At 38.7% G+C, this 20,140-nt stretch overlaps 1 protein-coding gene across 32 annotated transcripts in view; it reads right to left on the bottom strand.

Moving 5' to 3' along the window:
- Nucleotides 1–1,711: 1,711 nt before the first annotated feature.
- Pbrm1 (polybromo 1) overlaps nucleotides 1,712–20,140 on the bottom strand; it is a 118,329-nt gene continuing 99,900 nt past the window's right edge. For 15 of the 32 annotated variants that reach the window (XM_074043893.1, XM_020175227.2, XM_020175229.2 and 12 more), the window contains 8 exons: nucleotides 18,416–18,599; nucleotides 17,414–17,624; nucleotides 15,991–16,192; nucleotides 12,544–12,708; nucleotides 9,060–9,215; nucleotides 5,635–5,705; nucleotides 5,294–5,510; nucleotides 1,712–4,583 (listed from right to left, as the gene is read on the bottom strand). In XM_074043893.1, coding sequence (XP_073899994.1) covers nucleotides 4,411–4,583; nucleotides 5,294–5,510; nucleotides 5,635–5,705; nucleotides 9,060–9,215; nucleotides 12,544–12,708; nucleotides 15,991–16,192; nucleotides 17,414–17,624; nucleotides 18,416–18,599 — 1,379 coding nt within the window. In that variant the 3' untranslated portion in view covers nucleotides 1,712–4,410. The remainder of the gene's footprint in view (nucleotides 4,584–5,293; nucleotides 5,511–5,634; nucleotides 5,706–9,059; nucleotides 9,216–12,543; nucleotides 12,709–15,990; nucleotides 16,193–17,413; nucleotides 17,625–18,415; nucleotides 18,600–20,140) is intronic. The other 17 variants (XM_074043908.1, XM_074043909.1, XM_020175242.2 and 14 more) reach the window with 3 other exon arrangements.

The following is a 20,140-nucleotide window of genomic DNA, read 5'->3' on the forward strand; positions in this document are numbered from 1 at the left end:
CATTTGAATGCTATGAGTAAGAACATGTCTTTGCTAACTAAAGTACAGGCTTTTAACTTTCTCAAAATTTTTTTGCAGTGCTAGGAGTTGAACCCAGGACCTTAAATACATACCAGGCAAATGTTCTACCACTGAGCCATCTACTCTCCCCTCCCAAAAAAACCCCCTTTTTAACCTTTCTACTCGGAATGTGACTACCCTAGTAATCAGACAGTGGAACTATTTAAGAGAATTTTAACTGCCCCAAAATTCAACGTTCCTTAACAGTGATTATATAATGACAGTGCCCCCTAGTGTGAATTACAAGGCAAAAATGTGCATATATATATATATATATATATAGATTTTTTTTTTTTTTTGGGTGGGACTGGGGTTTGAACTTTGGCCAGGCACACTATCATTTGAGCAATACCCTCAGTCCATTTTGCTGTGGTGGTTTTGGAGATGGGGTCTTGAGAACTATTTGCCTGGGCTGGCCTCAAACCATGATCCTTCTGATCTTAGCCTCCCGAATAGCTAGAGTTACATATGTGACCACCAGTGCCTGGCTTAATAATTTAAACTTTAAGAACTACAACACTTCTCAAGAATGATGCAGAACTTAGTCTTTATATCTAGAAATTTGCCTCCACTGTGCTGCTGGGAAATAAACATGGGCTTTGCAACTTTACTCATCTGAATTGATGGGGATATATAAGTTAGGTACACAGTAAATAATGAATGAGGGTTATTTGTGTCCAAATAGCAGGTCTACTTTGGAAACCTTACCTAAATTACTGATGTTATACTTAATCATACTAACCTCTTTTGTGAGTATTTGAATTTTTTATAAGTACTTCCAAGTACCCTTGGACCATGGTGTTTTCCAAAGCAATTTCTCTCTTAGTAAATCAGTATTAGTTCTTAAGACTTCACACATAATTTGGAATTTCTTGACACATTTAAGTACAGCCCCCAAGACATGAAGACTAATAGTACCTAAAATAGGGGGAAGGAATAGTCTATTAGTTTGTTCAGTATTGAATTTTCATTCAGCTGACCTAACATACTTCCAAACTAAAAAGGAAGAGAGAAATATTTAGCAGTATTTGTTTGCTCACAGTGCTCAGCTGGGATGTTTATACATCAGTGATTGTTCAAAATATTTTCATGGGCATAGATGGCAGTACAGCATTACATTCTCAGGAGAATATAACCACAGGGATTTGCAAAGTGATGTTAGAGGAAAACGGCTGGTTGATTTTACCAACACTTTCTGTTAAAAGTAGAGTCACATTTTAAAAACTTAGAAACACATCAAAGACACATCCTGGGCCACCTGTCTCTTCTGGCCACAGACAAGCTGACTATTTGAAATGAGTTATTCTGCTTTCTGATAGAGGACATGCTTCCTTCACCTTCTGCCCTTAGTCACAAGTTCTAAGTTTTAATTATAACCCGCATTTCTGCCCAGGCTGCCGATCCTGAGAGGGGTGGGGCACTTCAGGCTGCAGTATGACTACATGTGGCTCTGTATGGTAACAGCCTGGGCGCCCAACCAGGGGGTCTGCACATTGACTTTCACCTCCACCAGAAGAGCACTATTCTTTTAAACTGGCAGCCATATCCTCATCAGCATGAAATCAGGGCTTGCAGGGTTCTTCTCTTCAGTCTGCTCAAAACTAACGTCTGACACAGCTTTAACAGAACCACCAAACCGGGTTAATCCAAATCACTTTGCAAACTCTGTTTTTATTTAGATTAAAAAGCTTTAGATGAACAAACATATGATACATACACATTATAAGACTAGTTACCACTTAAACCTCAGATGAGGATATAATACAGAAATTAGAATAAACCAAGTTTTAATCAGGTCTGGAAAGGTTCAAGGTGAAAGTCATCAACACCAATTTGGGGATTTTTACACAAATAAGCATCCTACCTCAAAGGAAGAGGTTTTTGAAAACAAAACAGTGGCCTTTTAAATCATTTGGCTGACATTGTATTTTAAACCTAAACCCCTTCAATACAATTCTTCTCTATAGGAACTTACATTTTGAAACATTTAGGCCATTATATTTTCTAAACCACACGACTATAGTTCCTAAAACTCATGGAAAAAAAACGTACAGTGTATTTGTAGTTTCTTATGTCAGAATTTTCTTTCTTTTTTTGAAGATGGCTGACCTCAAATCTTCTATCCTAAATATTGATATTTTCCAAGTTAGTATACAGAAAGACATGATTCTAAAATAAATATTTTTTTTTTCTTTTTTAAACTTAATTAGGGCCTGCCTAATGGCACCTTGGACTGGCTCTGTACTGCCTTAAGGAGCCCCTGGCTGGCTCTTGGTTCCTATAGTACCAAGGCACTGGAAAGGAGCCTGGAGGAGCGCTCTGGCTTCTAGTGCCCCTGGCCCATAGTAAACAGTTTTTAGAGGCTCCTCAAGGAAGTCTCATCCAGACCTTAAAAAGGGAAATAAAATGAATGCATGAAATAAATAAATAATTTAACCAAAATTAAGTTTCAGGTTCTTTGGTGTAATTCAAGGATGTCTAGAAGAATCTGATTGCATTACACATTCCATGATAATTCAGTGGTCAAATAACCAGGAACTGAAGATTTATCTGATTCAGTTTAACAATCAGGTACTGACAATTCTACTGTAAATGCCTGTTTTAAATTTTAAAATTATTTAAAATACTTGATACAAATTGAGATCCAGTGCTTGACTGATGGCAATTAAGTTAGTTTACAAGGGTCTCCTGTACTTAAAAGTATCTAGATACAAGAGACTTTTTTCCATTCTATACTCTTTTGCCCTCATGATTTATTGAGTATGGTAATTATACAAAGGGGTATTGATTCACAACACATTAAAAGGAAAAAAAAGTATCCTTTGAGTAATTTTCTCAGCAAAGAGCAGTAGAATCTCTACCACACTACACCTACCCTGTTACAATGAGGTAGGTTTAAAAAACATACCACCAAGGGAAATGTTCCATGTTTGAAGTTTCCTACCATCTGAGTGTCATACACTGCCTCCAAATGTTTATTCTAGGGCCATATAAGAAAGTCACCAAACCAAAGTGTTTGGAATGCATAATGGTCTTTCTAAGTGAGCATTTTCTTAAATAATGATTCTCTTCTGTAATTCAAAAGCACAAGCTACATTTAAAAACATATTTCAGAAAGGATTAAATTTCTGGTTGAGAATTACAATCCTGAAACTTAGAAGGAAAAAAAAAAAAGCCACAACTGATAATAAGAAAATAAAGAATATAACATACTTGCATATATGCAGGCAATCTACCCTTTCACAATTATGCTCAAGATGCAGCTCATATCCAACTACACATTCCCTTCTTTAGGTTAGATGTTATGATTAAAAATAAATCCCCTCCATGCATACATACTTCAATGCTTTCTTCAAGATGAACGTCAGTTTTTCAGTGTAACAGATTTAAAATTAAAATCTTCTAATATTGTATAGGCATAAACTGTGAACTCATTATAAACAGATCAAAAGTATTCTTAAACTTACCTGCCAAGACTAAATATAATTCAGGGTCCTGCAAAAATCACTGACATCACAGATATCTGACTCAGCACAAGAAAAACTGCTTTCTCTCTAGGTGTCTAGGAGGTATACTAACTGCAGATGAATGCACAGTACTGATTTTAGATTTCTGTAGTGAACCTTTGCGTTAATACAGCAAATGTGCCATGTCTGTCAAACATCTATAATCTACATGACAACCTTTCAAATAAAGCACTTTACTTTCCCTGTAAGGAACAGCTTTTTCAAGAAAGTGGCTTAATATATTCAGGCACATGAAACATACACATATACACTACCCTCTCTAAGATGTAAACTAGGACCAACTTCACATTTCATTGTCAACTTAAACTAATCTGTAAACTCTGTTTTTTTTTCTTATTTTGTGTGTTTTATATATATATATACATGTATATATGTATATATATGCGTGTGTGTATATATATATGTTTATATATATATGTGTTTATATATATATATATACATATATACACATACACACACAATAACCCCAAAACAAAAGAAAAAGCAAAAACCTCAAGCCAAGACAAAACCTTGATGGTTTAAGTCCCAGGGCAACAAGTAAAAAGATAAAACTCCAAGTCTACATATAGAACCAATTATGAAACTGGTTTTTAAACAAAGGAAACATATGCAAAAAAAGTGTGTATTTGATAAAGTCAACTTAATATAACAAAACCAATTGAAATAGCTTATTAAAAGTGTCCTTATATAAAAATGGCCTGTGATGTACAGTAAAATGCAATAAAAATTACCATCCTTTGTTCCTTCCCCCCACCCCCAGTAACTAAAATGGCTACTGTTCCACAACTTCTTATGCTTCTATAAAAGAAACATAATGATGTGATTAAATATTTTCTAGATTGTATGCTTGGCGAATATTAAGGGTGTCTCGAAGCATTAAATCCCGCAGGCGCCAGAGGGCATCTGCCATGGTGGTATGGGCTCCTTTACTTTTGAGCCAGTGAGAGGGTAGACGGCTTTCCTGTTCTTTTGACAAATGGACATCCCTTCTTCGAGCTGAAAATTAAAGTGCAGAGAGAGACACAAATTATAATTTTATGGTGACAAAGTACCCCTCAGTTCTAAGGGCTGATAGGTTTACTAAAACACAAAACACTTAGTATTTATTAAGTATTGTGAATTTTAGATCCAGAATATGTCTAAGGAGATTTCTTATTTCATTTGGCACTAAAAGATGATCTGATCATTAATACTGTAGGTGCCCTAACATTTAATAATTACTTCAATGTTAATAAAAAAGTAAATATGTGAAAAAAAGGAAAAACTTACCTTCTACTTTTATCAAGGGGTTTAGAAACAAGTAAAAACTTCCGATTTCCTCTCCACAAACTAGGTAAGTTATTTCAGTATGTACTAAAAATATATTGTCTGTTGAACTAAATGAGTAATTTGATAGGCTACTGGAAACACACTTTTCTATTTTTTAAAAAGTAAATTTGACATCTACACTAATACCTAATATCTGAAAAATAACTGAAAAAATTAAAAATATACTTGAAAAGATGATGCTTATAACAAAGCTAGGGTTTGAATTTTGTCTAAGAACCCCACTTTCAGTGTGCTGTCAATATGCAAAGAAGCTCCAAACCATTCTATGATGTATGACTTGTTTTACTGGTATAATAAAAAGGGATGTTTGCTGTACAAGAGCCAACTGCAGCTAGAGGACTAGGAGGAAGCAAGCATTTCACAAATATACTCTTTACCTGCCAGAGTTTGGTCCCACTTGCTAATGCTGCTGGACTCAGCACTGAGTCCTTCGATGTATTTCAGGTAGGCCTCTGAGTGGAGAAGCCGCTGGGTCTTCGGAGGGGGAGCCACAAACATGGGTGTTGTTGGCTGCTGTATGACAGGAGGGCCGGCTGGATGTGGGCTGGGATATGGAGGTGGTGCCTGCTGCCCTGGAGGTCCTAAAACTCCCACCTAAAAGAGCACAGGACTACATGGTGAGGCAAAAAGATACTCTGCACATGTTCTAAGAAGGAAGATGACTAAAATTCTGTTGAGTCCTAGGAAAATAAATGGCGTGAGTGGGTGGGGAGCTCACCTGTTGTCCATATGGACTTCCACCTGGTGCTGGAGTCCCGACCATAGGGGTCACTCCTTGGTTCATCACACCTGTAATTCAGAAGGCAGTGGTACAATTAGAGGGTCTGGGTTAAGCTGAGTGAAAAACTACTGTCTGATAAGAAATGATGCCATTTATAATGCCAACCTATGTACCTTTGCCCTTGAGTGTGGACAGGAACCCTAAACATCCAAAGCAGGATTCAAATAGAAATTTTGTATTGTTTCTATGTTATTAAAGCACAATGCTAGTAGAACTTGTCAGAAGTACATCAATTCCTCAAGGCTTAGCACTGATTGGAACACTACATAAAATTCTAGTGTGTCCCTAGATGAACTAAAGTTAGAATATGGCTCTGTTTCTAAGGTACTTTTCTGACAACACATTCTTTTGCAATAGGAGCCTGTGTTGAATTTCAGCAGGAAGGATATTGGAATCAGGCTCAGCAGTAACCAATGTGCTAAGATAGCAGGGACAAAAGAGGCTGTGGAAGTGCAGTCAACTGAGCTTTATGGAAGTTGGAGGCAACTGGCTTGCTATCTCTTATAGGCCACCAGCATCTGGTTCTATCTGAAGTCACTAATGGCAGAGGACATTTCAATGGATGATGTGGAAGTTGGAGTAGCCTTGTTAGTATCAATTCAGGTACAAAATGAGAAAGGAACAGAGAAAGACCTCATGGTCCTATTTGTACTATCTCTTGTAATAACTTTGTTTTTGTTGGTATTGAGGTTTGTACTCAGTGCCTTTCACTTGGTAGGCTGGTAAGTTAGTAAACTTCCCTTGGTGAATGTTCACAAGAACTGATGTCTCACAAGCACTAACTGATAATAATGGGATATCCTAAATGAAGCTCTTTTTATCTCAGTGTCACTCATTTGCTATTCCAGTACGACACAGAAATAAGCAAGGGACATACCCAGTTCATCAAAAACTAACAAACAAGCCACAACAAAAACCTGCCTTTTAAAGGTGAGCTGTTTTTTTTAAAGCTTAAATAAGTCCTGTTGGCTATGTAGAAGGACCAAAATGAACACATCATTTGATCAGTCAGAAACAGCTCTGAGAACTATTTAGAATTTAGGTTCAGAGTTGTTAAATGCCACTTCCAGGAAGTATTAGGCACACTCGTATTTGTTAGCGAGAAAGAAAAAAATAAAAGCTTCTGTTTAAAAAATAGGGGTTTTTATATTCCAAGTACTCAGAAGTGTACCGAGGATCCTGATGATTACAAATGAACTCAGAAGTGGTAGTGGGTAAGCTTCTGCTCCAGAAACATTTAGTAGCCCCCGTCTTCCCATTTTGGACACTTACCCACCTTAGACTCTACACAGAGGGGCTCCCTAAGCTGCCTACATCATTGCTTTGAAGGGCAGCACAAGCAAATCAGTAAACCTGTCTGCTTCCTCTGTTTATAACTGTAATACCAGGGGCAATCAGTGAGCATGTGAGCTGAGACAGTACTGGTGCTCCCTCAATCCTTGGCTCCTTGAAGCCAGCTCAGACATGAGCATGCATCAAGAGGGTTCTTCCCTGTTCCCCTGACAATAACCAGGTGTGTTGTGCTTCCTTCCAATGTAACTTAGAATCTGAAGGAGGAAGAAGAGAGGGTAACTATGCCACAACACCCACCCAAAACCACCTGCCACTGAGGTAGTACTGGCCTTAGGGCTCCCATCAAGTACTATATACATCTAGAAGGTGTTAAGTCCAATATGGTCTTACTGACTCTGATAAGATACCCCATGCTACTGTGTGAGGGCACCAAATCAGGGCCAAATTCACCTGCCACACAGGAACAACTATTTTATGATTGACCCCTGTTGCCACAGCAATTCACGCAACAGGTCAACCATTTCTAAAATGAAGTATCCACTTGACACACATTTCCTTTTCTAGGGATATATTGGGGAAAAAAAAATGCTGTGGTGGAGTTGCAGTCATTCTCTAACCAATACTCACAAAAGGGTGTGTTTGACAGCTGGGCACAGTGGTACCCAACACTTGGGAGGCTGAGGCAGGAGGATTACAAGTTTGAGGCCAGACCAAGCTACCAGGTTTAGTCAACCTACACAGTGCTGGACCCATCCTCTGAAGCATTGTTTGGAAGCCTGAAAAACCCTATGGTTAGTAGGGTCAACACTGGCATAAGCAACCCTGACAATTTCCATCTATATTTTTTTCCTTTTTTTTTGCAGTATTGGGGCTTAAACTCAGGACCTACATCTTGAGCCATTCCACCAGCTTTTTTTTGTGAAGTTTTTTTTCTTTTTTTTAATCGAGATAGGGTCTTGAGAGCTATTTGCCTGGGCTGGCTTTGAACCGAGATCCTCCTGATCTCTGCCTCCTGAGTAGCTAGGATTACAGGCATGAGCTACCCCGGTGCCCGGCTTTCAATCTACATTTTTATCTGAGTTGGGCCCTTAGATATTTTAAGGCACAAATGCTGCTTCAAGTCATCTAAAGGAGACATTCCCGCTAACTAGCTTATAGCCAAGAATTCTTTCTTTTGCAAATTTGGAACTTGAGATTTTCCTCTAAGCATTCTTTAAAATATAATCTTTCAATTTATTAAATCATCATAAAGTGAAACTGAATATAACTTTCTGAACTCCATTTATATATTATTACATGAAAGAACTTGAGCTTCTGTGACAAACTGGTGTCTACAGCTAGTAGGGTGGGCTAGGCTGTTTGTTCTTTATTGTTTTACTTTTTGGCGGTACTGGGGTTTCAATTCAGGTTGTCTTGCTTGCTAGGAATGTGCTTTACCACTTGAGCAACTCCACCAGCCCTAGGCTGTTCTTTAAAATGTTGTATCATACTACTTAGAGGATTCAGATATACAAAACTAATTAAAATGCAAATTCCTTCCCGCCTTCCTTTGTGTTCTCAAGACAGACTGAGTAAAGAATTTCTAAAGAGTTTTATAAAAGTAACTCTGATCTCCTTAGAAAAGGGCTGCTTGAGGAAGAGGAGATGGAGCAGGGACTCTATACTGGAGACCCTGTGAGAGAAGAATTGTACCAGATGAAGAAATGCACTCAGGAGCAAACAGTACTTTTATACATGAGTGGCAATTTGGGAAACTCCATTCACTGATAAGAGGGTGTGGCCTTGTAAGCTAGATGACTTTTCGAATACATGTCATATTGTCTGAGTGGCAGTGTCTGGCCTTTGCCATACACCTTGTGCTGATGCCAGGCAACCAAGTACACAAGGGCACAGGTGCTAGGTCACCTGCTGAACACATAGGATGGACCCTTTTGCTGATGGCTCTGGGATTCTCAGTGAGGGAGGCATGGCCACAACAGGCACCAGCTGCCTCTGGGAACAACTGGCTGAGGAAGAAAAAAGAAAATATGAAGATGAGATTAATGAGTGAATGAAAATGAAGTTCTTACCCGGTGGTGGGATGCCCGGGAGGCCGGGCACACCTGGCGGAAGATGGTGGGGTGGAGGCCCCCCAGGGTGAAGTGGCTGCATGCTGCCCATGCTAACAAGGCCATCAACTGGGCCCTGCAAAGGTGGAAGGCCTGGCGGATAGCCACCCATCATGCCTTGAAGGACACAACAAATTTCAGACATGCATCATTAACATGCAACACGAGCTAAGTAATAACAACTCCCTTCCCACCCCATGCACTACCAATGAATAAAGCACCCTTAGTACTGCATGATATAACGGTAATTAGTGCAATTATTTTGTTGCAACAATGAACAAAATAAAAAGTTATAAATACAAAACCCAACATTTGTGGATGAATTAGTACTTAGTACATTATTATTTGTAGTTATTCTCACTGGGATAAATATGCTGCATGTTCTCACTTAAATAATAACAAAGAGGAGTTCTAGTAACAGCCTTTTCAGGGTCAGAAACTGCAAGCTGTTCAAGCAGAGTGACCAGTTCTGTTGACTTAGACTCCAATAGAACAGTCTACACCCCATCATTCCACTCTGCCCACACTCATATACCTATCACGGGTACACACCAGGGGAAGTCAGAATGGAGGGAAATGAGGTGCAGAGCCCTGATCACAAAGCATGGTTCTCCAGCTTGAGGGCAAGAATTTTTCAAGATTTCTACATCTACTCTTCCTCCCTTCTAACCCCACCACCACTAGTAGTACTGGATTGTGCTAGGGTTTGAGCTGGGGAACAGCTTCTAACAACCATCACAATGAACGATGTTTCATGTTTAGATCTCAAAACATGTTAAAGACAAATCTAAATCCTCCCAAGCCAAGTAAAGCGCAGGTCACTCAGAAGCCTACATGTAAGTGTTAAGGAGGAATGGCTGGAGAATCAGGCTATGCTGATTTGAGAAAATACCAGTTGTCATCACTGTCTCCAGGCTCACAAATGTCCTTGCATAAACCTTCAGTTGATAGGGGGCATTTTATTTGTGGTACAGAATTTCTGTGAACAGAGGTTTTTAATTCCTTTATTTTCAAAACATACCTTCACATAACAAAACAACTTCTGCTGGCTAGGGAAGAGTTTTAGCAAACAAGTATTTTTGGCAAAAGGGATGAAAATAAGAAAATTTCAAAATGTCAAGGACTCACCTATTGAAAGAGCTTTAAAATCACATGGCATTTAAAAAAAAAAAAAAAAAAAACACACCAAAAACAAGAAAAACAACTTGACTTTTCTGGGATTTGTAATGATCACGATGAATAAGAACACAAAGTTCCCCCGGGAGTGCAGTCACTTTCAGTCACAGCTTCTCACAAAAGAAGGGTAACTAGAGCCAAACCTCATTTTAATAAAATACTCTTTGAAGAGGAACTCTGAGAGACAGTGGAAAACTCCAGATTTTGAGAATTTCACTTTTTGACTTCCCTGTATTTGAGAAGTATTTATTTGTACATGATTGTACAAGTTGTCTTTTAAAGCTAGGACATTACTGAAAACTCTCAAGACTGACTGAGTCATTCTGCTTTCCTAGTCATAGCTAAACTGACTGAAAAACTTATAACTGCATAAAATGATAAAACAATTTGAAACAACATCTCCATACATGAAATAGGATGTTTCATGTTTTTTAGCAATTAAGAGTTCAGAGTAAAAACTACTTTTGAACAAACAACATCATCTTAAACATGAGGAGATCTAATGCTGCCAAAACTGCTTTTTAACCACACCACCAGGTATAGCTTTTTAGGGGTAAGTAGGTGAGAAATGTAAGAATGTTAGGAGGCTTTGCTTTCAATTACAAAAGCCCATCTGAACGCAGCCTTCATGGGCTGTAGTTGAAGATTACTAAGAACTGAAAGACGTGGCACTTGTCTTCATTAAACTGTACTTTGGCATTTATTATCCCAGTCACATGTGTTCAAATGAGCTTCAATGCTTGTAAGCAAAGCTGGTCTCAGACAGCAACAAGGCTAAGAATCAGTCCCTAAGCAACCTGTAAGCCCATGAAAAATCATCCTTTTTGCTGCAAAGTTCCCACTGTGGATCAAAGACTGGTTACTGTAAAGAATGCTGCCATTCACTCCCATGGCCCAGAAGTCTGGGCAGAATACCCTTAGTAACAGAGTAGGGGCTTTCTAGAGGGCCCACCCTCCTCAACCACAGAACTCTATGTTATTCCCCAACAGGGAGCTAAAATGCTGCAGCTGCTGTTTTTTGTTTTCATTTTGTTAATATGTCCCTGGGTTTTGCAGTCAAGGGCACAGTGCCACAATATCACACATCAAATAGAACAAAACAATGTCAATAAGGGAATTCTAACTTTCAAAGTCCCCATGTTCGAGGCCTGATTTCTAAAAACCTCTGGAACCCCATTAACCAAAATGGGCCATGGAATAGAGCAGGCGGATTATGAGATTTGTTAGATTGACATCAGTTACATTGAAAGTACTGAAAGTCAGGATTCAGATAATGCTTTGGCGAGTGCAACTGCTGAGTTCAGCGACAGTGCATTTGAGAATTTGCCATCACAAAAGTTAGGAGCGACAATGGAAAAGTTATCCTATGCTACTCTTCCTTAAAAAGCAAAAACAAAAACAGCATCCCAACGAACCTGCCTTGAACAACACTGTCCTAGACTCCCTGCAGAAGACTACTTGCTTAAGAAGAATCACAGGTGGCTTGTACAGAGCTCACCAGACATGGGGAGATCACAAAAGTGGGGCCTGAGAGGTGGTATGCAGGCTTCTCACTGGAGACATGTCAGACGAGATATTCAATTCAAGAATAATCAAATTTGCTATGGCAACCAGAACCAGAGACAACACACACAAGCAAACCACATTCATCATTTTCTTTCTGTTCTTTTTGTTTAAATATGTGACTGGGATACTAACAGAAAATGCAGTTTAATGTAATTAAATAGAAAAGCATTACAGAGTGGGCACAATGAATTGAATAAGGACTTTTTTTTTTTTTTTTTTGTATTTAGCAGTCATGCACACTGGTGACCAAGAAAGGATTTTTAAATGGTCAGTCTTTTAAGAATGGCTGCAGCAGAACAAGGCAAACTGAATACTAGCATGAGACAGAAAATCAACACCATCTAAAGATTGCTTTTGTGTTTTCTCTTGGGAGTTCTCTAGAACAGAATTCAGGATCTATTTATATTTTCTGCTGTAGTGCTCTATCAAGAGCAGTCTGGGCTAAGAATATCACCAGACCATGCCCACAGCCAGGGAAGAGCTGGTCCCTACCAATTCCCAGGGTTGGGCCCAGGGCCCATTTCTGGGACAGAAAGGAGGCATTGCCCATATGGGAAAGGCAATATAGGACAACATGGATGACCTCAAACTTTGAATCTGTCATGAGAAAAGGCTACAGACTGTGGCCTACTCCTCTTGGAGAAAAAAAAAAATGAAGGAATTTCTTAAAGTGGAAAAAAATGGTCTTAGCTCCTGTTTTTACCTGCAACAGGTGTCAACTGCTGATTGAGCATCCCCATTGGTGTTGGTGGTGGCACCACCCCCATGAGAGCCCCCACAGGGGTGCCTGCTCGGGGAGAAGCACTCGGCTGCTGTTGCTGTGCTGCTCGCTCTCTCTCCTGCTGCTCAGCAACTTTAGCTGCCCGCTCTGTAAAGGCATTTCAGATTTTCAATTCTGTTTTTAACCCAGGAATTCAAAATACCATCCATTGCATTCAACAGGACTAGTAAAAACACAGGCAACAGTTCTGTCTCAATGGAAGGAACAGACACAGGAGGAGTCGGGCCGATTTCACTTGGTAACCTAGAATCCAGCTTTCCTATCCCATCTTGAGAACTGGTCTGCAAAGATTTCAAGAATGTTAAGACTGCAACACACATTCAGAAAGCACAGGTTTTATTTAAACACATCACCAGCGTAACCACTGTGGTTAATCTCACGAGGCACCCTGAAGATGAGAAGCACTACCATTATTCTAGATTAATAGCATTACAGATTATTTATAATTTCAACATGAAGCAATTCCATGGCCCATTATAATTTTTGGCACAATTGTTACTTACTATATTTTCCTGAATCCTTGTACCCAATTTTACTAAGATTTGAGGAATCTTATCATTAGCGTCACAGGTTTAGCAGCTGAAGAAAATTAACTCTGTAAGGGAAAAGAAGCTTACTGCCTCTTCCACAAAACTTTGTGGAAAGTAAACAGCCAATTTCTATACTCTGATGAAGCAAAGAGTTCATGTTTAATAAACCCAAGGGAAAAATGCATGATACTCTAGGCTACAATTATCAGAAGAGGGAATTGTAACAATGGACAATGTTCTGAAAGAATCAGGTTTCCTAAAGCTGAGCAGTTCACAGATGACCCGTTCAAAACTCACATTAATCATCTTAAATCTGTACGAATTCCAGAATCCACTCTTATTTCACCCAAAACACGAGAGGAACATTTGCTAGTGGAACTTCTGGGCTTTTACCTGACAACCCCCTTAATTCCTTGAGCTACTCTGCCTCTCCAGAGCTACCAGCCCCAAAATCATGTTCCTAGCAGGCTGGGCCCTTTTACTGAAGGGGAATTACCAAGGCTCCCACCATACAGGGTTTATTCTACTTCACCATTCTAAGTAGGAAATCTTTTCTACTCTTCAGATGGGCAAAAAGAGGCTGGGAGAGAGAGGTAGTGACTTGTCCAAGGATACAACGAGAACCAGCAACCCATGGCCCTGACCCCTGATATTATATTCCAGCTGCCGCACATTACCCCTCTAACATAGAACTCAAAAGGCTTTAGCTATCTGAAGATAGGGAAAATAGCTCGAGCTCACATGGCTTTAAAGAGAATCAAGAAGCAACAGCGCTCCAGTCCTCCTTTAAGGTTAGAATGTGAAAGTCAAGCAAGTCAAATGCCCCTTGGCTGTGACAAGAGTTGCCAGCAGAAACTTATCATCACTCACTAGCACTGTCCTAGTTTATACATCTACTATAAACTGAGTACAATGAGTGTGAGGAATAATAGCCATTTGAACAACCTGTTTTCCTGAGCTTACAGTAGAAAAACCAAAACCAAAAAACAAAACAAAACAAAAAAAAACCCCAAAAACCAAAAAAACACCATTGATGATCTAGACCTCCACTTTAAATTCTAGTATTTCCATTACACAAATAGCATAGTAAATGAGAGAAAAAAAAAAAAAACCAAAAATGTTGGAAAAACAAACATTAGGCCTGTAGACTAAATATTGGATTGGTTACCTGTGTCTTGGAAAACAAAATGAGTAAAACTAAGGGAGCCAAACTCCCAACTTTGGGTTTTGAGTTCAGTGGCTGAAAACACCAAAAGTTCAGAGTTTTAGTCTCAGGTGGATGCTGCTGAGTCATGTAATTCATCCTCACTAGGTTCTTCCTGAATTTCAGATTCCCTGTTGAATTTGGGAGAATCTCCTGTAAGCCATTATTTCTCCCTCCCTTCAGCTATACTCCAGTGTTTCTGCCTTTACATTATTTCCAGGCCTTTCTCTCTTGTTCACATCCTATTAGTACTGGCTTTACTTGTCTTGGAAGAGGCTTTATACCCATGTTACCTTAATTTTCAACACTCCTCCAAGTAAGTGGCATATTTAGTCTTAACTTGCAGTAAAATCGGAAATATCAAAGCTCCCCAAAATTCTAGGTTCTTATGGAAATGAGTAGGGTTTCTCGAAGAAATAGTTCTACAAAATAGTTCTTCAGGATATTAATAGATATTGCAGGAATACCTGGTCAAATTTTAGAAAATGCCAGATAATAAAAAACAAAACAAAACAGGTTAGTTACTTTATGTAGGTCTTAGAGACTTTAACAGGGGACTATGCACTGTAAGTTTCAAAGAGGCAAGAGTTTGGAATGCTTCTCAAATTGGTTTTGCCATAAAGTGTTTCCTGGCTATGCATCTTGTAGGGTTAGGCTGCTGCAGACAGAAGATCCTTAGGGAAGCCTGTCTGGTAATTTTAAAATTATCAATCAATAACAACAAGTTAAAGGAGTAAAACCATAAAAAAAATCTTAAGAGAGCAGCAGCCTCAGTAATTTATGTTTGCTGGAAAATAGTGGATTTGGGCTGAGCCAAGAAGACCACTGTAGAAAGGTTAGCTCTAAACCAGCAAAATGAACAAATATATAAAATTCCAAAAGGAAAAAATACAGCTCATAGGGTGAACATCCTGCCTAATCTAATTTATACTCTCTTCTTTATTAAAGCCATCACTGATATTTACAACAACAAAAACAAACAAAAAAATTTCTTTCAAGTATTTGTCCCTAGTGACTAAGAACCACCAAATCCTTAAATGACAGCTCATGGCCCAAAGTGATTTAATCATATAATAAAAGGAAAATAAAGGCAGTTGAGCTTCACCAAAATACCCCCAAGTACCTTAACAGTAGCAATGAATATACACACAGCACAGAACTGGCCTAGGAAACCAGGAGTTTCAACCAAGCCTTAAGCCTAGAGTTTAAACACACAGCTGATCAAGAGCCAAAGCAGAAGATCAGCAATTTAAAAAATGCTTCTTACAGATGAATTTTAATCAAAATTAATTTTAACATCATTGTATAATCATTCCCCAGCTCAACATATGAGTGCTTATAGGGCTCAATGAAGGAAGAAAATCATGCCATTTTTAATAGTAAAATATTTTTCTTTGAGGAGAAGGGAAATAACACCACGCACAGAGACCAAGTCAGGGGAAGCACTCAGCTTAGTCAAGATCAAGAAAATGTTTGGCATCTAAACTGCTGAATGGGTACTAACTGAAACAGTCCCCAACACAAAGTTCATGTGCATGTGATAAGAACAAGAGAGCAATACCTGTCTATGCACATGCATTCCTGAAAACACACCCTTGCTCAGAAAACTGACAGTTGTGCCTAGTCTCTATTTACCTTCATATTCTGCTTTCTTGGCTGTCTCAAGGTTTCTCCATTCTGTCCCCACCAGTCGGCTGAGCTCCCCAAAAGAGTAGTCTGGGTGCTGGGCCTTAATCACAGCTCTCATCTCACTGCTGAACAGGATGTAGCCACTCATATTGATTTTTCGTTTGGAGCCTTCCTTCTTTGCACTGCCTTTGGCAGACTTTGGAGTAGACTGTAAGACAGAAAGCTCTTATAGTGGATCAGAACATTGCATTTGGTTAACTGTTCAGTGTTTCTGGAAGTCAGGAACATATGATCCAATGGTTACTCTTTTATAGACACATTTAGCCTGCAGTTGGCCATTTTCTTGGTCAAAATATACCTCTTCCTTGCCTCTTACCATGTAAGAAATGAATGAAAGTTTCATTGAATTCCATGACTGTGACCTCACAATTAGATCTTGAGAAAATTCTTTTTTTTTTTTGAGATACTGGGGCTTGAACTCAGCACCTTCACCTTGAGCCACTCCACCAGCCTTTTTTGTGATGGGCTGTCAGCCTGGGCTGACTTCGAACCGCGATCCTCCTGACCGCTGCCTCCTGAGTAGCTAGGATTACAGGCGTGAGCCACTGGCGCCAGGCAGAGGAAATTCTTAACAAGAAAAATGTATAATGGGATCACTTTCAACAACCAAAAGATAAAGTCCTAAGAAAGGAGAGATTAAAAAGAAACAGGTGGGGGCTGGTGGAGTAGCTAAAGGAGTAAGAGCACCTGCCTAGCAAGCGTGAAATCCTGAGTTGGACCCCAGTACTGCCAAAGATACCCCAAAAAAACAAAATAAAACAAAACATGGCTGGCTGGGTGTTGATGGCACATGCCTGTAATCCCAGCACTTGGGAGGGAGGTAGAGGCAGGAAGATTATGAGTTTCGAGGCCAGTCTCAGCTACACAGAGAGACCCTGTCTCAAAAAAAAAAGAAAAAAGACACAGGATACAATGATGCCTTTCCTTACTGTTTTTCTTCAATACGAAGCAAGGAAAACCTCCTAACTAACTGCAATTAAACTAGCTCTATGATAGTCAAGAAATTAAAATTAAAATCATTAATTGCTTAATGAAACGATAAATATAATTTTTTTGTCAATTAAAAATAAAGGGGAGGAAGCATGATGAATGATGGAGGGGGTTAATCTAACCACGGTAAATTGTAAGCCTATTTGAAAATGTCACAATGAAACTCCCCTGTACAACTAATATATGCCATTAAAAATGTCAGAAGAAAGAAAGAGAAACAGAAAGGTAGGAAGGCACTGACAAACAAAAAAACCCCTGTCCTTTCCTATAGAACTCTAGGTAGACGCTTTGGAGGGGCTAGATGTCTTTTTACTTTGGTTTGAGTATGGTGCAAACCAAAGCTGAGAACAAGACAATTTACAGGACATGTCCCCTTCACCTGTGGGGGTGTGTAGGGCATGAGGTCCAGCTCACTGGCCAGGGGGGTCTGAAGCTGAGGTAGAGAAGGAGGTTCAATGACCTCACTATCTTCTTCTCCCATCTCTTCAATATCATCATCTCCACCTTCTAATTCGGCAAATTTAGCTTCTAGCAATTGGATCTTCTTTTCCAACAAAGGTGAGGGCTCCTTCTGAGGAACAATTGGTTTTCTGAAAGAAGTGATATAAAAAAATAAAACCACTCCAGGTGCTGGTACTCACGCCTGTAATCCTAGCTACTCAGGAGGCAGAGATCAGGAGAGTTGAGGTTCAAAGCAGCTCTGGCAAACAGTTCGTAAGACCTTAATTCAAAACTACCCAACACAAAAGGGCTTGCAGAGTAGCTCAAGTGGCAGAGTGCCTTGCCCAGCAAGCATAAAGCCCTGAGTTCAAGCTCCAGGATTGGAGATAAATAAAATGAAATGAAATAAAATAAAAGCACCAAAACCACTCCAGGACTGGTCAGAAAGCAGTGTTCTACCTTAATGTCTAGGAATTACTTCCTGTAATCTGCACTATACACTCTAAGGGTAACAAGGGAGCTTAAATGGGTATTTATGAAGTTACCTCTACAGACCAGCTTCTGTTGTTTTTATTAAAAGATTATGAAAAATACCCACAGAAGCACTGGATCAGATCTAGTTGCCTATATACGGGGAAGAGTTTTCATAATCTCTGTAACTGAGCAATCTGTTAACAGACAGGATATGAACCAGAACCAAGTATTTCTGCCGCCAATCTATAATTACTGGAGTCTAACCTAAGGATACTATTAGAGCAGTTACCAGGTTCTAACAGATTATGAAGATTTTCCTTTGATCTTTAACTAAATTAACACTTTCTATTTAAATTTATACCACTCTAGTTTAATATCTAATAGAAAAAACCCACTCCAAACATTGGGCTACACTATTTTGATATGAATTAGCCGAAGTGTTCTTTCTTAGTATTTCAAGCTTTACCTGAAGTAGTAAATTTCATCATCTACCACTTTAGCAGAAAGTGAAAACCTCTTCAGTCCCTTGAATTTCTTCATCTGCTTGTCACTCTCATTGTAGCGGCTCTCACAAAGCAGAATGTCATTTTCTGGTATTTCAGTTGGCCTGCAGGAGAGGAAGTCCTTGAATGACAACACAGCACACTTTCCTGAAAGAGTAAGTTGGAGAGAAATTAAAGAAATAAACTGTGGTCACAGTTAACCATTTTGATTTAAAAAAATTATTTTAAATTAATACATTCATAATTCATAAAGATAATACAAACATACAGATCAATAGAATATAATTAGAAGTCTAGAAATAAACCTATACAATTGGACAACTGGATTTCCACATGCAAAAGAGTAAGTTGGATTGTTACTTCATACCATTTACAAAAATTAATTCAAAATGGATCAAAGACTTAAATGTGAGACAACTATAAAGCTCTTAGAAGAAACCTATGTGTAAATCTTTGTGACCTTTGATCAGGCAATGGTTTCTTAGACGTGACACCAGAAGAGCACCAAAAGCTACAGAAAATAAAGATAAATTAGAACTCATCAGCATTAAAAATTTTTGTGCTTCAAAGGAAACTATTAAGAAAGTAGAAGGGCAATTAACAGAAGAAAATATTTGCAAATCATATATTTAGTAAGGATCTAGTATCTAGAATATAAAGAATTCCTACAACTTAACAATTATAAGACCCTGGCTGGAGGTATGACTCAAACAGTAGAGTACCTGTCTTGTAAATTGAAGCCCTGAGTTCAAACCCCAATCCTGCCAAAACCAACAAAATAAACACAACAAAAAACAATTACAGGACCCAATTAAGGGCTGGAGGCATGGCTCAAGCAGTCGAGCACCTGCCTCTCAAGTGCAAAGCTGTGAGTTCAAACCCCAGTACCACCAACAAATAAATTAAAAAAACCTAAAGAACCCAATTAAAAAAAGGGCAGAAGATCTCAACAGACATTTCTCCAAAGATATATGAATGATAACTAAATAGACAAAACAATGTTCAACATCATTAATCATTAGGGAAATGCAAATAAAATCACAATGTGATACATTTCAGACTCATTGGGGGAAAAAAAAACAAGTGTTGGTACAGATGCAGAGAAATTGAATCCTTGTATTCATGGAGGGATTATAAAATGATACAAATGCTATGGAAAACAAATGGCAGTTCCTCAATAAAATTAAATAGGGTGGTGGTGTGGTAGAGCTTCTGCCTAGCTAGTGCAAGGCCAAAAGTCCAAACTCCAGTAGTATTACCAAAAAAAAACAAAAAAAAAAAAACAAGGCTCAAATACTTGTAAACCAATCATCATAGCAGCATTATTTATAGTACAAACAACTGAAATATCCTTCGACAGATGAATGGACAAACAAAATGTGAAATATACATATTATGGAGTATTATTCAGACTTAAAATTGAATAAAATTATGATGCACTGTCTGGTCCTTCCCTATGCTTTTGATGCTATTGTCAACTAGCAACTACTGTCTGCATGCTACACCATGGATGAACCTTGAAAACATTATGGTAAGTAAAATAAGTTAGACACAAAAGGATACTTACATACAGAATATGCAAAACTCATACAGAGAGAAAGTAGAAAAGAGATTACTAGGGGCACTATGGAGGAAGAAAAATAAAATTATTGTTTAATGGGCACAGAGTTTCTATTTGGAATAAAAAA

This window comes from Castor canadensis, chromosome 10 (genome assembly GCF_047511655.1).
Source record: "Castor canadensis chromosome 10, mCasCan1.hap1v2, whole genome shotgun sequence".
Classification (NCBI taxonomy): domain Eukaryota; kingdom Metazoa; phylum Chordata; class Mammalia; order Rodentia; family Castoridae; genus Castor; species Castor canadensis.